The sequence below is a fragment of the Equus przewalskii genome, chromosome 7, assembly GCF_037783145.1.
Source record: "Equus przewalskii isolate Varuska chromosome 7, EquPr2, whole genome shotgun sequence".
Taxonomy (NCBI): Eukaryota; Metazoa; Chordata; class Mammalia; order Perissodactyla; family Equidae; genus Equus; species Equus przewalskii.
In genome coordinates this window covers 93,754,198-93,774,081 of record NC_091837.1, presented here as the reverse complement: position 1 = coordinate 93,774,081, position 19,884 = coordinate 93,754,198, and the positions used below count along the sequence as shown (strand labels likewise).

General features: G+C 43.3%; 1 protein-coding gene across 22 annotated transcripts in view; it reads right to left on the bottom strand.

Moving 5' to 3' along the window:
• ATP9B (ATPase phospholipid transporting 9B (putative)) overlaps positions 1-19,268 on the bottom strand; it is a 280,418-nt gene extending 261,150 nt beyond the window's left edge. For 12 of the 22 annotated variants that reach the window (XM_070627962.1, XM_070627963.1, XM_070627977.1 and 9 more), the window contains exon 1: positions 18,907-19,242. In XM_070627962.1, coding sequence (XP_070484063.1) covers positions 18,907-19,016 — 110 coding nt within the window. In that variant the 5' untranslated portion in view covers positions 19,017-19,242. Of the gene's footprint in view, positions 1-18,906 lie in introns of all 22 variants that reach the window. The other 10 variants (XM_070627961.1, XM_070627971.1, XM_070627975.1 and 7 more) reach the window with 7 other exon arrangements.
• Between the last annotated feature and the right edge of the window lie 616 nt (positions 19,269-19,884).

The following is a 19,884-nucleotide window of genomic DNA, read 5'->3' as shown; positions in this document are numbered from 1 at the left end:
CATGCCCAAAGTTGTCTTTGCTACTTTTCAAAGAAGGCTATCTTTTCCCTACTAGATAAACTCTTAAATCATTTTGTTGAGTTCCAAAAGTAAGCAAACAAAAAAATCCTGTTAGAATTTTAAACATTATATTGAATTTATAAACAAGATTAGGGAAGAACTGGATGAGTAGGTAATACATAGTTTCATTCAAAAGTTCTTACGTTCTTAAAATTTTATATCTACACATCTGTCAAAACATTTTAAATAATTTTATTCTTAGATATTTTATCATTATAATGTTATCATAAATATATCTGTTTTTCCCATAGGATTTTCTAGTTTGACAATGCTAACTTATAGGAACTGTATTTATCTTGTATCAGTCATAAGTTACTTTCGCTCCAAGACTTTTTTAGCTCCAAGTACAATTTTGTGCCATCTATCTATTCTATGTTGGAGCTGGACCTGTCTCTGTAAAGGCAGTGACTTGCTCACAGCCCCAGCCCCAAGACAGCAGCCCCAGGTAGTCCCTGAGCAGGAGCGGGCGAGGCGAGCTTTCCACCTGTGACTGGACCTGTTGTCTGCAGCAACCTCAGAGCAGCTAATCCACAGGCTGTCCCAAAAGGTGGCTGAGCACAGTTAGTTGAATTAATCTCTTTAATATATTCTGCATTTAGTAGCTAATATTTTACTTATATAATTCAATCAATATGTGCTTGTTCTATCACAGATTACATGGTAAGAAAATTATCCTTGAAATTTTTTTCTAAAGTTTATCTGTAAACAGGCTGGGCCCATAGTCGTTTGAACAGGTAACTCTCTGAGCTCTTTTTTTCTTTTTCTCTTATTTTTTTTGGTAAGGAAGATCCACTTTGAGCTAACAACTGTTGCCAACCTTCTTCTTTTTTCGCTTGAGGAAGATCAGCCCTAGGCTAACACCTGTGCCAATCTTCCTCTATTTTGTATGTGGGTTGCCACCACAGCATGGCTTGAGGAGTGGTGCACGTCCATGCCTGGGATCCTAACCTGTGAACCCAGGCCACCCAAGTGGAGCGCCCTGGACTCAACTACTACGCCATGGGGCCAGCCCCCTCTGAGCTCTTCTTAATAACAGTGGTAGGCAGAATAACAGATCCCCCCCGCCAACAGATGTCCTCATTCTACTCCTTAATGTTACGCTGCAAATACGTTAGGTTACAAGTCAAAAGAGAATTAAGGTTGCTAATTAGCTGACTTTAAGATATGAAGATTATCCTGGATAATCCAAGTGGGCCCAAAGGAATCACATGGGCCCTTAAGAGTGGAAGAGGAAGGCAGAAGAATGGGGGTTGTAAAAACACGCCATGAAGCAGGGGCAAGAGGGATGGTAGTGTGAGGATTCACTGCCCTGTTGTTGGCTCCGAGATGGGGTGCCATGAGCAAGGACCACAGATAGGCCTTTAGGAGCTAAGGGTGGCCCCCAGCCGACAGCCAGCAAGGACACAGGACCTTAACCCTACAACCACATGTATGAAATGATTCTCCCCAGGGCCTACAGAAACGAATGCTGACACCTTCATTTTAGCCCCGTGAGACAATACAGTCCTGATCTATAGTATTAGGAGATAATAAATTTATTTTAAGACACTAAGTTTGTAATAATCGTTACAGCAGCAATTGGCAACTACAGTCACGTGTCACTTAATGATGGGACATCTGCAAAATGCACCATTAGGCAATCTCGTTGTTGTGTAAACATCACAGAGTGTGTAAGTACACTCTAGATGGTGTAGCCTGCTGTACACATAGGCTCTATGGTACTAATCTTAAGGACCACCATCATACATGTGGTCCATCATTGACCGAAACATCGTTGTGCAGTGCACGCCTGCCTGTACTACAATTACATAACAACTAATGGCATGGTTTTGTTTTCTTTGTATTCTGAGTCAATTTGATAATCCTGCTTTCCACTACCTGGCTCTCATCTCTCTCACTTACTTGAAACATAATCCTCCAATAAGACAGGGTTCTAAGTAGAAGACACTGGTATGGGCAAGTTGCATCCCAGCAAAACTAAGAGATGTTCTGTACGCAGGAGACAGAAGAGTGTGGAGAGCCTTTCACTATAGCTCTCCCATGCACTGCAGTGGTTCAAGGTAGAGAGAATTAGGCACTGAGGGGAACCGACACTCAGCACTGGCAAAGATTCACTGGGCAATCACCTACTAGACACAGGGACCTACACACAGTGGCTCACCCTCACCCTATAAAACAAAGAATAAGCCTAAAGAGACTGTGAGTTGATCTTTAGCAAACACTAACTACTGAAAGATCTCTCCTCCTCCCAGGATTATTAAATATTCAAGATAAAAACCATGGGACCTCTGAAAGTACCAGAGTATAAGAGTACATTACGCTTAGGAGCCCAAGGAAGATCATCTCTCAACATCATCACAGGAATGTGAACAAACACTCAGAAAGCCATTTGGCTACACTGAGTATATACACTCAGTGAAGGACTTGCTGGGCACCAAGCAAGTACCTACACTGAGAACACAATGGTCAGTAACAAAAAGACACACCCTCTAACTCATGGGGCTCAAAGTCATTAATCAATAAATGTAAAATGACAGCAGTGGCAACTGATGAGACAGTTACCTAGTACTAGGAGGGTGATGCCTGCATTCAAAGCTGAAAAGGACAGGAGGGATGCAGCCAAAAGACAGCTGCATTCCAGGCAGAGGAGCAGGAGTGTGGAACGACATGGTGTCCTGAAAGATGAGAAAGGAAGCAGGGGCAGCCGCACAGAGGTCAGCATCAGGGCACCTCACAGGCCTGGAATGTCAGTAGGAACCTGGCAGTGAAGGCCCTTGCAAATCACAGGAAGGACAGCCATTGCAGAGAAGGAGCAAACACGCAAGTCACTCTGCATTCTAGCCGCCCTGGAGAACTGGTCAGGACAGAGGCCGAGGCCAACCAGGAGGCGGCTGTCAGAGTTAGGGCAGAGCTATGGTGCTTGGACGAAGCAGCTGGAGTGAAAACGGAGAGAAATGGATGAATTCAAGATATTTAAGAGCCAGGACAGACAGAAATAGATGATAAGTTAGCTATGTGCCCAGAGGACACAAGAGGCCTAAGGATACTCTCTGTACAGGAGGATGGATGGCAGGACCACTCAGTAGAGTAGAAAACACTAGCAGGAGCAGGATTCTGACAGGAGAGGGGAATCTTGGGTTTGGTTTTATTCATTTTCAGTTTGAGGTCTCTATGAAATATGAAGTAGGCAGCTAGAATAAATAGGTTTGGCCTTGCAAGGACAGGCAGTAGCTGGAGAGCTTACTGGTAGAAGAGAATTTAAGTTCTAAAGAACAGGACTATTTTTCTGCCTCACCAGCTCCTCTTTCTTTAGGAATCTGGCCCACTCCCCACCCAACCCGAAGGACTGCTATATAATTGCATAGGGAGCTCAAATCCCAATGGTTGGTGGGGAATGGCATCCAACCAAGCTAAGCCACAGTTGTTCAAAAATTCTGGAACTGGAGTTGAGAAAAAGACAGTCTCCCTCCAGGTAACTAAAGCTATTAACTCCTGTGGGAGAGCTGTTGGAGGTCGACGCCACTATGTAGAGTAAGAAACCCAGAAGACCAGTCTTCCGAAAGAGAAGAAAGAAACATATACACATAAAATGAAAAAAAGGTTTCATGTAAAGATGGAAGATTAAATACATAACCTAATTTCAATGCCAAAAAAATTGATTTTTTTTTTTAAAGCTTAAACCTGCAAGAACAGAAAACAAAAGAGGAGAAAATAACAAAATGTAGGAAACCAGAAAGCAGATGGATAGATTGTAAATAACTAAGCAGATCCAAGAAAACAGAATCTGAAGCCAACAGTGCAGGCAGCAGAGATTGAGGCCATGAGAACCTCGGGATCCACAGGGCTGGGGCCTGGCAGCACTAGCACTCTACAAGTGGGTGTGGAAGCGTGTTAAAACACAAATGGACTGAAAGCTGTGAAGGAAATCTTTGGATCCCTACGTTGCCCCCTCCCCACACCCAACCAGGCAACTGCCCCTCCCCTCCTGCATAGAACTAGCCAAGTGTATCCTCCGGGGAAGGGAGGTCAGAAGAGAAACCAGGGAGCGAGGCTGTGCTGAAAACACCCGACTGAGTGAAGGAACAGTGACTGTGTGAGCCGACTGGACCTCTCTACCTGTGACCCTGCTAGTTAACATCAAGAGAAGGAGGAGGAGGAGAAAAAGGAGGAGAGAGCAGCATCAAACATTTATTGAAGCTTGGATTGTCAGGCATGAACTTAAGCACTTCACATATATTCATTTAATTTCTAGTTTTAGACAATTAACACAGGAAATTTTTACTATAAAAAAACAACAAAAACTCAAATGTCCACAGACAAATATGGTATATACCCACAATGAGATATTATTCACTTTAAAAAGGAAGGAAATTCTGATACAAGCTACAACATGAACTTGAAAACATGCTAGGTGAAATAAGCCAGACACACAACGCAGGATTCCATTTACATGAGGTGCTAAGAAGAGTCAAATTCATAGAAACAGAAGGTTGCAGAACAGTGTGAACATACTTAATGTCATTTAAGTTCACTGCATTGTGAACTTAAAATTGGTTACGATGGTAAATTTTGTTATGTATACTTCACCACAATTTTTAAAAAAAGAAAATATTTCTATGACTATTGTTGATGATACTCTGGCTCCTTGGCGCCAAGTAACCGCTGGAAGACAGAACACACCCAGCTAACTCCTAGACCGCGAGTTCTGCCTGTGCTTACCACGAGGGCCCCTTCTCCTCATCCTCCTGTTGGCTGCCGTAGTTTACGTGCTGCACTCGATACGATTATCCTAGAAAAGCCAAATCCTTATGCGTATGGCAAGTTCACTCAGGAGATGGATTATTCAGGGAACAGGTTTGTGAATTAGACCAAAAACCAGAATGAAAAACAACTCCTAACAGTTTCTGAGACAAACAGGCCCTGAAGAAGGGATGGCTAAAGCATACTGAGTCCTTACTACAGCCAGGCTCTCTGGAGGTCTGTACTCTGCATCACCGAAGACGAAAATTATAATGCAAATGAGAATCTGGGGGAAATGTTTGTAACGCATGACAGAAAAACGATTCTCTATAAACAGTTCTTACAAATCAATGAAAATCAATAAAAAAGCAAACACTGATGAGCAAAGACAATTCACAACAGAAGAAATATAGCTATACTTACAAAATTATGTTCAACCACATTAGGGACTCCAGCCCCTTCAATAAACACTGGAGTGCCTACTATGTGCTAGCGCTGTCCCAAGCACTGCAGGTACAGCCGCAAACAGGCACACAAACCCCTGCTCATATACAGCTTAAGTACTAACACAAGAAAAACAAGAAGTAAACAGGTTACATTACAAAGGGAAAAGTGCTAGAAAGACAATAAAGGAGGTGATAAGACGAAAAGTGACAGGAGGGGTCGTCCTTAGATCAAGGAAGCTGAGTCTCAAGAAAGTGACACCTGGGTGAAAAGCAGCCAACCAGGTGAAGGTCTAGGAAGACCGAGACGGAGCTGCAGAGCCCAGAGGGCTCCAGGAGTGGACAGAAAGCCAGTGTGGCTAAAGCAGGAGAGCCAAGGGGAGCAACACCAAATGCAGCTGAAGATGCCAGCAGGGGCAAATCCCACTGGCCTGGGAAGCGGCATAAGGAACTTAACTTTAATTCAAGTGGAAGGGGAAATCAGGGGAAGGTTTTAAACCTAGGAATAATGTTTGTTTTCAAGAAAGACTTTTACAACATGCAAATTAAAACAACTGAAACAAATAATTCTTAACCTTTGGCATGGTCAACAGTCTTAGATAACCAGGCACTCTTAATTGCTGGTAAGGATATGAACAACTTTTCTACAGAACAATTTGTCAAGATGCATCAAAAGCCTTTTTTTTTTAATAATCTAAGTAAAATTGAACCACAGGTTCCAATTATCCCACGGAAATTAAAAATGTATACAAGATTTATCTACAAAGATGACCTGTTTAAAAACACAGCCAAGGGGCCGGCCACGTGGCCGAGCGGTTAAGTTCGCGCACTCCATTTCGGTGGCCCAGGGTTTCACTGGTTCAGATTCTGGGCACGGACATGGCACCGCTCATCAGGCAACACTGAGGTGGTATCCCACATGCCACAGCTAGAAGGACCCACAACTAAAAATATACAACTATGTACCGGGGGGCTTTGGGGAGAAAAAGGAAAAATTAAAAAAAAAAAAATCTTTAAAAACACAGCCAAAAATAATAAAACCTTAATATCAGTGATTAGACCTAGTTAAATATATGATGGAATACCATATTGTCACTAGAAATATTAAGGTAGAAAACTTTTTGTTGAAAGCAAATGTGTTAGGAGAAGGAACAGTCACTTATTCTCATCCCTCTTGGAACAGCCTACTCCACTCCACTAATGGAAATGATACTCATTTGAGTCTCTTCGTATGCTCTTTTACAAGACAACTCCAATTACTGTTGATGCCATCAGAGAACATCCCTACGACAAGCCACTAGTTATTTTAGATGATTTAGGCACAAAATTACATGATCTGTCAAGTAACAGGCCTAAAGCAGAATATCTTTCCTCTTAAAAATTCCTTTTTTCTTACTTCTCTGTGTAAGATCACTTCTTTTACAACAGCCAACTAGAAGATGAATATTTATATAAAATGCAATTAAAATTCAAAACACCACTTAAATATATTATAATATAGTATACAAAATGAGATTTTTAGTCTTTTTCATTAAGTTCTTTCAGTAATTGCATTGCATTTTAGCAAAAGTCACAATCTTATCAAGTTTCATGCTAGAAAAGCAGTACAATGAGTCTGGTAGATAATGAATATAAGCAACATCATGTTTAGTAACCTCGACTTCAGAAGTGGAGCCTTTGAACTGGCAAGCAATTTATTCCATTTCCAAAGCAATTTTCCTATTGTATTGAAAATCTTAGCTCAGTATTTAGAAACAATAAGATGATGAATAATGGATTTTTTTCAGAGACAGGATAAGCAGAGAATCTTAAGTATCTTTGTTGCCTGGTGTCACACACACTTAATTGGTTTGTCACTCAAGAAAAATCAACGTTTCCAGCAATTAAGTATAATTCTGGAAACATATTTTTAAAATGAGTAAAAACAATGTGAACAAAGACGACAGAACGAATGATACTAAACCCAAGAGTACTGCCACGCTAGGAAATGAAGACAGCTATTTTAACTGCTGCCAAAGGATTAAAGAAAATTAGCAACTTTCAACAAAACACTCAAGTGCTAGAAGGCGCATAATTTACACAGATCTAAGTAAAAGTAGGTCAATACGATAACTAGCTTAAACTCATATTTTTACCTTAAGTATCTAACAGACTTATTGTTTCCATTTTGATAGGAAACGTTTCTGAGAAGTCAACTGATATTAAAGGAGAAAGACATTTAAAATACGCCTAATGTTTAAAACTTCTTTAAGAAAATAAATATTTCCCCCTTTGCCTGCATATTAATAGAGTAGAAAAACAAAGCAACAAAGTACAATAAAGAAACATGTATAGTCCCTTCATCAAATACAGCTTCCAAGTTCAACCATGTCACTGATGAGTCATTGAAAAGGAGGAAAACCATATAAATCACCAAGAAATTGGAACTCTTTCCCTTCTACAGCAGCAGAGGAGATAAACAGTGGACTAGTTTAAAAAAACAATTAATGGAACAGTGCCTGAAAAGCATGCCATGACCTCAGCAGCAAAAACAAGCAACAAGGATAGGGGTCAGTTAGTCCCTCAAGCTGAGATTCGACCCCCACGTGAACTACGTACACAGTAACCTCAGAGTCACTGACTCCTCTTCTAAAACGTTCTGTAAGAAACCTGAATACCAATTTCTTGATATAAGAAATTACATCAACACTATACATAAGTTGAGACAAACTTCCAAATTAGAGTCAATGGTGCAATGCCTAGTATTATGTAAATACCAATCCAGAAATTTAAAGACAAGCAGACCAGTTAGCTCTGGACACATACTCCAGTTGCCTAAAACTATGATGTCCCCAATCACCAACTCTACCCTCATGCTAATACTGTCAGTTGCAGAAAACAAAGTGAAACTTCTTCATTCTGGTAGGTGTAAAGAATTTTGTAAAACTGAGCAAACTACAGGGGCCGGCCCAGTGGTGTAGCGGTTAAGTTCACGCATTCTGCTTTGGTGGCCCGGGGTTCAGATCCCAGGCATGGACCTACACACCATTCATGAAGCCACTCTGTGGTGGTGTCCTACATACAAAATAGAAGAAGACTGGCACAGATGTTAGCTCAGCGACAACCTTCCTCAAGCAAAAAGAGGAAGATTGGCAACAGATGCTAGCTCTGGGCCAATCATCCTCATCAAAAAGAAAAGAAGAAGAAGAACAAGGAAAAGTGGTTGCCCACAATGCCTAAGTTAAAAAAAAAAAATGAGTGAACTACAGATCCTTTTAAAAGAAATTCTATAGACCTTAAGAATATGTCTCTGATTCCAAGGAATCCTGGGCACTTTGATAAATGCTATCTTAAGAATAATTCTGTACGTTAAAAAAGCTTTTCAATTGTAAACCATCAAGGCAAAGGAAAAGTTTCATCTTTACAGCTACTGAAGTATTTTTTATATTATCATAATAGTAAAATTTTTAAGATTCAGAGATAATTGTATATAGACCTCAAAATGAGAAAACTAACATTAAAAAAATTGTATTGCTTCTACCAAGAAACACACTAATATTTTAGAGATAATCAGACAATAGCCATCTGTTCTCAGCATGAGTCTCTTTCTAAACACTACAGTTTAACTATTATAATATTGCAAATGCCTCTAGGCAGGGCCAATAGCCACACTGCAAAGAAGAGGAAGGAGAAGGTACTAACAGAAATGGATAAACAAGGTAAGATCCAATGTCATTCACTCTTCATTCAAACCGTGAAGATAACTTGAATGGCACAGGTACCTACCATTTAAAAGACAGAAATGAAAAATATCAAATTAACAAATACCTTACTTTTACTCACATACTCATAATTCAAAAGAGAAACAGATTCCTCACATTACTATATAGAAAATGATTTTAACAAGCAATTGCATTCCTGGTGAACTATTAAATACTATGTGTGGTACACAACATTTCATTTACCTAATAACATATTTTTAAAAAAACAGGAACATCCTCACCCTAGATAATATAGACAACAATATGATATTTTTTTTTAACATTTATTAAAACATACTCGAATCACATCTAATTCTTCCCCTGGAAATTTTCATAAAATACAAACCTAAAGATAAAAATTTTTACACAAATTGTAACAATTTACCAACATTATATTTTAAACATATTGTGTCCTAAACTGGTATGATTATAATGAAATAAAAATAATTTCACCTCAAGGAAAACCTGGGAGCCTTTAAAATACATTACTACAATTCTTCATACATAATGAGCATAAAATGACATTTTCATAAGGTAGAGGAAAAAGGCTTTCAAAGCTCACAAAGAAAAGTTCATATCAAAGCTGGCTTTTTTTTAACAATTAGCATTTGATTGCCAATGTGGAGAACAAGGCCGCATGATGTAAACTTTTGTTTTTGGTAAATATAAGACTATACTGTCTAATTTGCATTTTTTATTTTTTAGTTGTATTTTAATATATAACACACATTTCTCAAAATTAGAAATATTAGAAAAATCATAACTTTGATATAAAACAAACTACTCGCTTTACAGTTTTAAAGTATGAAACTACTGATTTGTTACATATTAAGTCAAAAGTACACTTAAAAATGGTTAGTTTGGGGCCAGCCCTGTGGCCAAGTGGTTAAGTTCACACGCTCCACTTCAGTGGCCCAGGGTTTTGCTGGTTCAGATCCTGGGCGCAGACATGGAATGGCTCGTCACGCCACATTGAGGTAGCGTCCCACATGCCACAACTAGAAGGACCCACAACTAAAATATACAACTATGTACTGGGGGGATTTGGGGAGAAAAAGCAGGAAAAGAAAAAAAGATTGACAACAGTTGTAAGCTCAGGTGCCAATCTTTAAAAAAAAAAACAAAAAAAAAGGTTAGTTTGGTTACATATATTTCACCACAATAAAAAGTCTATAGAAACAAAGTGGGGGAAGAGACCAGGAAAGAGCAACCCAGAAAGAGAACTTTCAGATAGCAATGCCCATCCCCAGCCAAAGAAGACAGAAGAAAACCACAGCCCCTACCCCATCACTGGATGGCAAAGAGGGAAGGCAACCCAGCCTCTCACACTCCCAGCTGTAGGCAGACACCCTCCCACTGCCCTACCCACTGGGGCAGGGGTGGGACCTTTATCCCAGCAGGTCACAGACCTCCACCCCAACCAACCTAAGAGGCAGCCCTGCCCGTCCCTACCACTGTCAGAGGAGACTGCATGAGAGGCGAGCATTCCTGCTCTTCCCAGCCAAGGTGATGTCAGCAGAACCTCAGAGCCCACCTCTGCCCAGGGGTAACAGGGCACCCTCCCTTCCCAGGTGTCAAGGGGCTCTGTAGGCAACCTGGCCTTTCACTTCATCTGACACTCACAAGGCAGTGTCACCCAGCGCCCCGTCAAAGTGGTGTCAAAAGGAGGCCCTACAAAACAGAAGACTTCAAGTCCAGAGCTCCACAGCATAATCCCAAAGTGTCCAGGACACAATCAAAGATCACTTGTCATACCAAAAACCAGGAAAATCTCAACTTGAATGAGAAAAGAAAATCAACAGAAGCCAACATGAAAATGATGCAGGTGTTGCAACGACAAGGATTTTAAAGCATACATTATAAAAATGTTTCAATAGGCAATTATGAACATGCGAGAAGCAAATGAAAAAAACACAGTCTCAGCAAAGAAATACCTAATATGAAAAAGAATCAAAGGGAAATTTTGAAACTAAAAAACTGAATAACAGAGATTAAAAAACTTAACAGATAGGCTCAGCATGAGAATGGAGAAGAGAGAGGAAAAATCAATGAACTTGAAGACAGAACAACAGAAACTGCCCAATCTCAAGAGAAAATGGACTTAAAAACACATGAGCAGAAATTCATGACTGTATGGAACTACAAGAAAAGATCTCACAGGGTGTCACTAGAGAATCAGAAGAAGAGACGACAGAGTATTCACACAAAACAGTATTCAAACCCATAATGACTGAGAACTTCTCATCTGACAAAAGACATAAACTTAGATCCAAGAAGCACAGTGAACCCCAAACAGTATAAACTCAAAAAAAATCTATGCAAAGACCCATAATAATCAAACTACTGAAAACAAAATGAAAAGAAAAAAGCTTGAAAGTAGTGAGAAGTGACATCTACCTACAGGGGAAAAAAAAATTCAAATGACATCAGATTTCTCATCAGAAATCATGGAGGCCAGAAAAAAGTAACATAATATTTTCAAGTGCTGAAAGAAAAGAATTGTCAAACTCAAACTGTACATCTGGTGAAATTATCCTTCAGGAATGAAGGGGAAATAAGACATCCTCAGATGAAAGAAAACTAAGAGAATTTAGTAGAAGGTCTGTTTCCAGCAGACCTAACCTAAAAGAATAGCAAAGGAATTCTTAGAACAGAACAGAAATAATAAAATAAGCAAATTTGGAACATCAGGAAATAAGAGTACAACAGAAATAGCAAAAGTATCAGTCAATACAACAGGTTTTCCTTTTCCTCTTGAATTTTCTAAGTTATAGTCAAGAGACAAAACAAAAACTATAACAGTTTGATGTACGGTTCTAATTGTATGTAAAGAAAATGTTTATGAACTTTTACATATGTAAAACCTACATATAATTTAAGAAGATAATTCCATTACTAAGAGGGGGGAATATAAGGATGTAAAGAGGTAAGGATTCTACACCTTACTCAAACTGATAAAATATTGACAACAGTATACTCTAATGAGTTAGGTATGTATAATGTAATACCGAGAACTACCACTAAATGATATTTATACAAAGAGCTACACTGAAAAACACTGTAGGTAAATCAAAATGAAATTTTTAAAAATGCTCAAGTAACCCACAAGAAGGCAGGAAAAAGAAAACAGAAAGAAAAAACACAGAAAACAAAAGTAAAATGGCAGACGTAAGCCTTAACTTATCATTCATTACACTGACCATAAATGTTTGTTCTAAATATATCAATCAAAAGACAGAGACTGGCAAAATGGATAAAAAATATAAACCAACCATAAGCCAGCTACAAGAAACTCACTTCAAATATAAGTAGGTTGAAATTAAAAGGATGGAAAATTATACGCCAAGCAAACATTAATTAAAAGGATGCTGGGGCCAGCCCCACGGCCAAGTGGTTAAGTTTACACACTCTGCTTCAGTGGCCCAGGGTTTCGACGGTTCAGATCCTGGGCACAGACATGGCACCACTCATCAGGCCATGTTGAGGCAGCGTCCCACGTGCCACAACTAGAAGGACCCACAACTAAAATATACAACTATGTGCTGGGGGGATTTGGGGAGAAAAAGCAAAAAAAAAAGGAAAAAAGAAGATTGGCAACAGTTGTTAGCTCAGGCGCCAATCTTTAAAAAGAAAGCAAGTAAGCAGGAGTGGCTATATTAATGTCAGATAAAGTAAAGAGCAAAAAATTTACTAGAGACAGACAGGGAAATTACAAAATGATATGAGTCAGTCCATGAAGAACACAAAGCAATCCCAACCATGTATGCACCCAACAACAGACCTGCAAAGTACGTGAAGCAAAACTTGATAGAACTAAAAGGAGAAAAAGGCAAGTTCATGATTACAGTTGGAGAATTTGACAACCCGCTCTCAACAACTGATACAACTAGACAGTAAACCAGAAAGGACAGAAGAATTCAACAGCATTAACCAACAGGATCCAGTCAACATTTCAGAACACTTCACCCAACAAGAGCACAAGATACTTTCAAGAACCCCAGGAATTCTTATCAATACAGACCAAATCTTTCATTACAAAACAAATTACTTCAAATTTAAAATAAGTGAAATCACACAAAGCGTGTTCTTTGACCACTAAGGAATCACACTAGAAATCGGTAGCAGAAAGATAACAGTAAATTTTTCAAACATACTTGTAAATAACCCATGGGTCAGAGAAGACATCTCAAAGGAAATCAAAATACCAAAATTTGTGTGTCACAGGTAAGTCAGTGCCAAAAGGAAAATTTACAGTACGAAATGCTTACATTAAAAAAGAAGCCTACAGGGGGCCAGCCCGTGGCCAAGTGGTTAAGTTCGTGTGCTCTGCTTCAGCATCCCAGAGTTTCACCGGTTAAGATCCCGGGCACGGACATGGCACCGCTAGTCAGGCCATGCTGAGGCGGTGTCCCACATGTCACAACCAGAGGCACTCACAACTAGAATATACAGCTGTGTACTGGTGGGCTTTGGGAGGAGGAGAAGAAGAAGAAGAAAAAAAATAGTCTCCAATCAATAATCTAAGCTCCCACCTTAAGAAACGAGAATGAAAAGAGAAAAGCAAACCTAAAGCAAGCAAAAGTAAGGAAAAACAAAGAGCAGAAATTAATGAAATTGAAAACAGAAAGCTATAGAGAAAATAAGTAAAATAAAACACGGCTCTTTGAAAAGATCAAACCTCTAGCAAGACTGACCAGTAAAACAAGTGAAGGCACAAACCACCACCTGAATGAAACTCCATCAAAAGGGTAATAAGGGAGGACTACGGACAACTCTACACACAGATCTGGCAACGCATCTGAAATGGATCAACTGTTCAAGGGCACAAACTATCACAACTCACCCAATATGAAACACAACATTTGAATAGCCCAGTAACTGTTAAAGAAACTGAATTTGTAAATTAAAAGGCCCAAAAAAGAAGTCTCAAGGCCCAGATTGTTTCACTGGAAAAGTCTACCAAACATTTAAAGGAGGAACAACTCTACTCAATGTCTTCCAGAAAACAGAAGAGAAGGGAGTATTTTCCAACTCATCTCATGAGGTCAGGTATCAGGGGTAAAATCTGACAGCCATTGCCACTCTACTCATGAAATTTAAAGTCTAAGGAGAAGATAAGCATTTATAGTCAAGTGCAGTCAGTGCTACAAGGGGAAACAGGGTACTATAGGAGCCTGGCAGGGGCATCTAACTCTATCCTGGCTGGGGTTGAGATCAAGGAAGCCTTCAGGATTAGTTTTAGATGTTGACAAAGTCAGGAACACAGCCACTGAAAAATGAAGATGTGCAAATGCCAGAAGAAATAGCTAGAAGAGCCCAGAGTAACTGCCTCTGGGATGAGAGGCTAGGGTAAAGGAGAATGAATAAGTGGGAAAGAGAGCCACAGTATCTTAAAGCAAAACTTTTACCGCTATTAAATTTTTTAAACCATATGCGTTACCATGATAAAATACAACCAAACTTCACAGAATAATGTGGAAGCACAACTTCCAGTCAACATCTATTTCTCCCTGCTCCTCTCACCTCAGTCCATCTATAAACCTTGGAAATAAAGCAGGAACCAAGCAAAAGAGACCTCTGGAAGGCAGTAAGAAAGCAGCAGTGAGAGGAAGAGAGTCAGGATGGTTTGCAACCCAGGAGTGGAGGAACACAGCAGCAGGATGTCTTACATACCCCCACCCAAGAGAAGGAAGGACACAGGTGCAGGGTTTCCTAACCTCCAACCGAGCAAGAGAAGGCAGCCCAGGAAGGTCATTCCTCCCCTAGATAGGACGACAGTCTACTACCACCAGCAAAAGAGATCAACAAGTGGTCACAGGAAGCAGCATCCTTCCCCAGGGCCTGAGACTCCCCTGGGACACGGGGACATCTGGGCAGCACTACTTAGGGGGACCTCACCGCAACAAGAGGTCAGAGACCTCAAGAACCTTCTGTGTCCCCACAGGCCTGAGATTCCCCTCTCGCTAGGGGAGCAGCCAGGCAGCACTGACAAGTGCAACCCCACCAGAGAAGCAGCCAGCCTAGGAAACTGTTTCTCTCCATGGCTCGAAGTCCCCTCCCTGTCCTAAGACACTAGAGCAGCAGGAGGCCACACCAAGAGGGATCTGGCCACAGAGGTGCTGAGATTCCTCTCCTACCCAGACACACCAGGGTAGCCAGGGGGCACATACAGAGGGTCATACAGCCACAACCACTGCCCAGCTAATGAAGCCTCCTCATCCACATGGGATGACACTTTCATCTCTTACTAAGAGACATCAGCCTGGGAAAATCCCTTCTTCCCCTCAGTTGCACAAGCAGAGACAAGAAAAAGCCCCAGCAGCACCACATAAACCAAAGAAAACAAAGATCACAGCACAAAGGCCCTGAACATTAAACTGTCACTGGAACCACAGCCTACAAAGGTAAGCCAGAATCTATGTGCTAAATCTAAACAGGCAACTACCTGCTAAAGCTAAAGACCCAAATAGGAACCACAGGCTCCTGACGTAAGAGACAAAATGTTCAGGGCCAGCCCCGTGGCCAAGTGGTTAAGTTTGCACACTCTGCTTCGGCAGCCCAGGGTTTCGCCAGTTCAGATCCTGGGTGGGGACATGGCACCGCTCATCGAGCCATGCTGAGGCGGCATCCCACATGTCACAACTAGAAGGACCCACAATTAAAAATATACAACTATGTACCGGGGGGCTTTGGGGAGAAAAAAGAAAAATAAAATCTTTAAAAAAAATAAAAATAAAAGAGACAAAATGTCCAGAAGACAGTTGAAAACCACTGGTCATACCAAGGACCAGAACATTCACAGTGTGAATAAGACAATCAACTGACACCAAAACTAAGATTAAATCAGACACTAGAATTATAGCAAGCATTTCAAGCAACAAACATAAAAATGCTTCAACTATCAATTACAAAGTCTCTTGAAACAAAGAGAGATTATAAAACTAAAAAATACAGCAAGAGAAATAAAATCTCACTCAATGAGATCAATGGTAGAGTGAAGATCACAGAGGACAGAATCAGGGAACTTGAGAACAAATCAAAAGAATTTACACAATCTGAACAAAACAGAGAAAAGAAACTGAAAAAAAAAAAAAGAACCTAAAAGAATTATGTAACACTAACAAAACATCCAACATTTGTATTACTGGAGTCCCCAACGTAAGGAGAAAGAGAGTGGAAACAAGGGTACTTGAAGAAACAATGGCTAAAAACTCCCTAAATTTAGTGAAACAAAAACGAACAGATTCAACAAAAAGCTTAGTGAATGACAAAAAAGATAAACCCAAAGAAATGTACACCAAGATACATCATAATTAAACTTCTAAAAACTAAAGACAACAAAAAAACTCGAAAGCAGCCAGAGAGGAAAGACCCATCGCCTATCAGGGAACACTGATTCAAATGACAGTGACTTCTAATCAGAACCCATGCGGGCCGGAAGGAAGTGGAACAACAGTCTCCAAGTGCTAAGAAGCGCCAGCCGGGAATCCTACATTCAATAAAACTGTCCTTCAGGAATGAAGGAGAAATAAAGACTTTTTAAGATGAAAGAAATCTCAAGGTTGGCTAAAGGAAGTTCTTCAAAAAGAAAGACTCTTGTACCATCAGGAAGGAAGGAAGGAAGAACAGAAAGAGCAAGAATACGGGCACGTACAATAAACTGTCCTGACCATGATCTGCACACATCAAAGTATAACACCATCTGATACTCAGGACACCACATTTAAAGACGGTGAGGATGGGGCCAGCCAGGTGGCATAGTGGTTAAGTGGGCACGTTCCGCTTTGGGGCCCAGGGTTTGCCAGTTCGGATCCTGGGTGCGGACACGGCACCACTTGACAAGCCATGCTGTGGTAGGCGTCCCACGTATAAAGTAGAGCAAGAGGGGCATGGATGTTAGCTCAGGGCCAGTCTTCCTCAACAAAAAGAGGAGGATGGACAGCAGATGTTAGCTCAGGGCTAATCTTCCTCAAAAAAAAATAAACACTGTAGAGGGCCCGCCCTGTGGCCAAGTGGTTAAAGTTCCATGCTCTCCACTTCAGCAGCCTAGGTCCACAGGTTCGGATCCCAGGCAAGGACCTACTCCACTCACCAGCCACGCTGTAGAAATGCCCCATGTACAAAAAAAGAGGACTGGCACAGATGTTAGTTCAGGACCAATCTTCCTCAGCCAAATAACAAAACAAAACAAAACTGTAGAGATCAAAAAAGTATTCAAGTAACCCAAAAGAAAGTAAGAAGAGAAAAAGAGGAATGAGAATCAGAAGAAACAGAAAACAGATGATAAAATGGCACACTTAAGTGCTAACATATCAATAGTTGCCTTAAACATAAATGGTCTAAACACACCAATCAAATGACAGAGACTGACAGAGTGTGTGAGGGGAAAACACAATCCAACAAGAAACACTACAAATTCAACACAGATTGAAACCTAACACTATGCAAACACTAACCCACAAAAAGCAGGAGTGGCCACATGAGTGTCCACTGAAGTAGACTTCGGAGCAGGAAAACTACCCAGGACAAGAACAGAGACGACCCACCCTGAAGACAAGGCATCCTAAACACACACGTACAATGACAGAGCCTCAACATCCAGGAGGAACTGATCTGCAAATTTTAACGGAAACCTACTGAGAAATAGATGGCGTATTTCCAAATAACGATCTCCTAAAATCAATCGCTCAGAGAATTACTAACGCAATTACTCTCATAGGGAACACCGGGAGGAAAGAAGTGGCACTTCTGAAGAACCCACTTCCCACCAAACACTAAAAACGGGCACCTACTGGGGCCGGCCTGGTGGCGAGTGGTTAAGTTTGTGCTCTCCCTTCCCCGGCCTGGGGGTCACAGGTCGGAGAGCGGACCCACACACCGCCCATCAAGAGACGCTGGGGTGGCGTCCCGAATATACCAAAAAAAAAGGAGGAAGACTGCCATAGGTGTTAGCTCAGGGACAATCCCCCTGACACAGAAAGAGGAAGGCTGGCAACAGGGTTAGCTCAGGGACAACCTTCCTCACCAGAAAGATAAAAATAAAATTTTTTTTAAAAGGCACCTAAGTTCCCCTGTAACGCTCAGTAATCCCATTAAAAAAAAATATTGTCCCCTATTTTACAGCTGAGGAAATTAGGGAGCACAGTTTAAATAAGTTACTTAAGATCAAACGACTAGTAAGCAAATGAACCGACATGCAATTCAGCTCTACAGCGCTGTCCTACGGACTCCTTTGAACACGTTAGACCCTCTCAAATAGCCCAAACCAAAAATTATTCTAAAAACTCGAATTCTAAAATTCTGAAAACTAGATTTCGTATATTGAAATGTGTATTTTTTCCCAAGTTTTAAAGGTTAACTGCTTCTGCAAATCCTCAGGAATAAAACTTTAGTAATCATAAAGGGCAATATCTCCCCTTTTGATGTTTCTTTTTCTCATTACATAAAACGTAGTATTCTCCGCGTGAGAAATAAGTTGAACTGAGCTGAAACCAACCAGATAGGAGACTTCCACTCTAAAGCAAAGGGCCGAGCATTTTGACCTCCCCCTAAACCCACCGTAGCCCATTACACGACGCAGCCTTTCCGACCTCCGCCCCGGCCCTAAAAGGGCACAGCGCGTCGGCCGCGGGCGCCGCGGAAGCTCCGGGCTCAGCGAGAAGCGCCCCGCGCCCGTGACGCCGACTAGGAGCGGCACCTGCCGTCCTCACGGTCTACGCCGCACGGGAGGCGCCGGGCCCCGCGGTCGCTGCGGGACGCGCGCTCGGGGCTTGGCTGCCCCGGGAGCAGCCCCCGAACCCACGCTGCGACTGATCTCCGCCCGGGACGGGGTGGGCGCAGGCCGCCGGCCGGGGCTCGGGACGGAACCGGGACGGACCCGGGACGGACGGGGGGCGCGGGGAGGCGGCGCGGCCCGTCGTTACCTGCCGGGCCGCTCGGCCCCGGGCCCCGCCGCGCTGTAGTAGGCCGCGCGCTTGCGGCTGGCCACGGCCGCTGCGCCGCGCACCGGGTACAGGGGGATCTGGTCCGCCATGTTCGGCCGCACCGGCCCGCTCCTCCCCGCGCCCGTCGATCCGCCGCCTTTCCCCGCCCTCTTCCGTCAACTCCAGCCCGGCTGAGGCGCCGGCCCGCTCTGCCCTTCCTTGATTGTCGGAGCCTGATGGCGTCACTGTGTGTCGGAGCCCGATGACGTCCCCGCGCGGCGCGGGCGCCAGCAGGAGGAGGTGACGCCCCGAGGCCCCGCCCGGGCGCTGGGCCGTGTGCGCGTGCGCCTGCGCCGTGGGCCTTCTTCCCGGAGCGCGTGGGCCGTGGGAGCCGTCCCTCGTGTCTGGAGCAGGCCGACTCCTCTCGGCCGGCGCGCGCCTGCCCCGAGGGCCGCAGTGAAAGCCCGGCTGGGCACCTGCCGGGCTCCTGCGCAGGGGCGGGCGCGTCTCCGCGCGCGGAGGCCGTCGGGGACCCCGCGCGACGCGGCCCTGCACCGCGGGACCCCGGCCGCGCGCCTGCCCGCGCTCTCAGCCGCAGGGGGCCCTGCACCCCGGACCCCGGCCGCGCGCCTGCCCGCGCTCTCAGCCGCAGGGGGCCCTGCACCCCGGACCCCGGCCGCGCGCCTGCCCGCGCTCTCAGCCGCAGGGGGCCCTGCACCCCGGACCCCGGCCGCGCGCCTGCCCGAGCTCTCAGCCGCAGGGGGCCCTGCACCCCGGACCCCGGCCGCCCGCCTGCCAGCGCTCTAGCCACAAGGGGCCCCGCGGCGCGCGCCCTCACAGCCACCCGGTGGAGGCCGCGCGCTGCCCTCGGGCTGGGGACGCCGCGATCGCGCCCGGGCGCGCGGAGAAGCCGAGGGCACGCGCTCCCGGCGCTCCGCGGCGGGTGAGTCGTGCTTGGGGCTCACAGCCGCCTGCAGG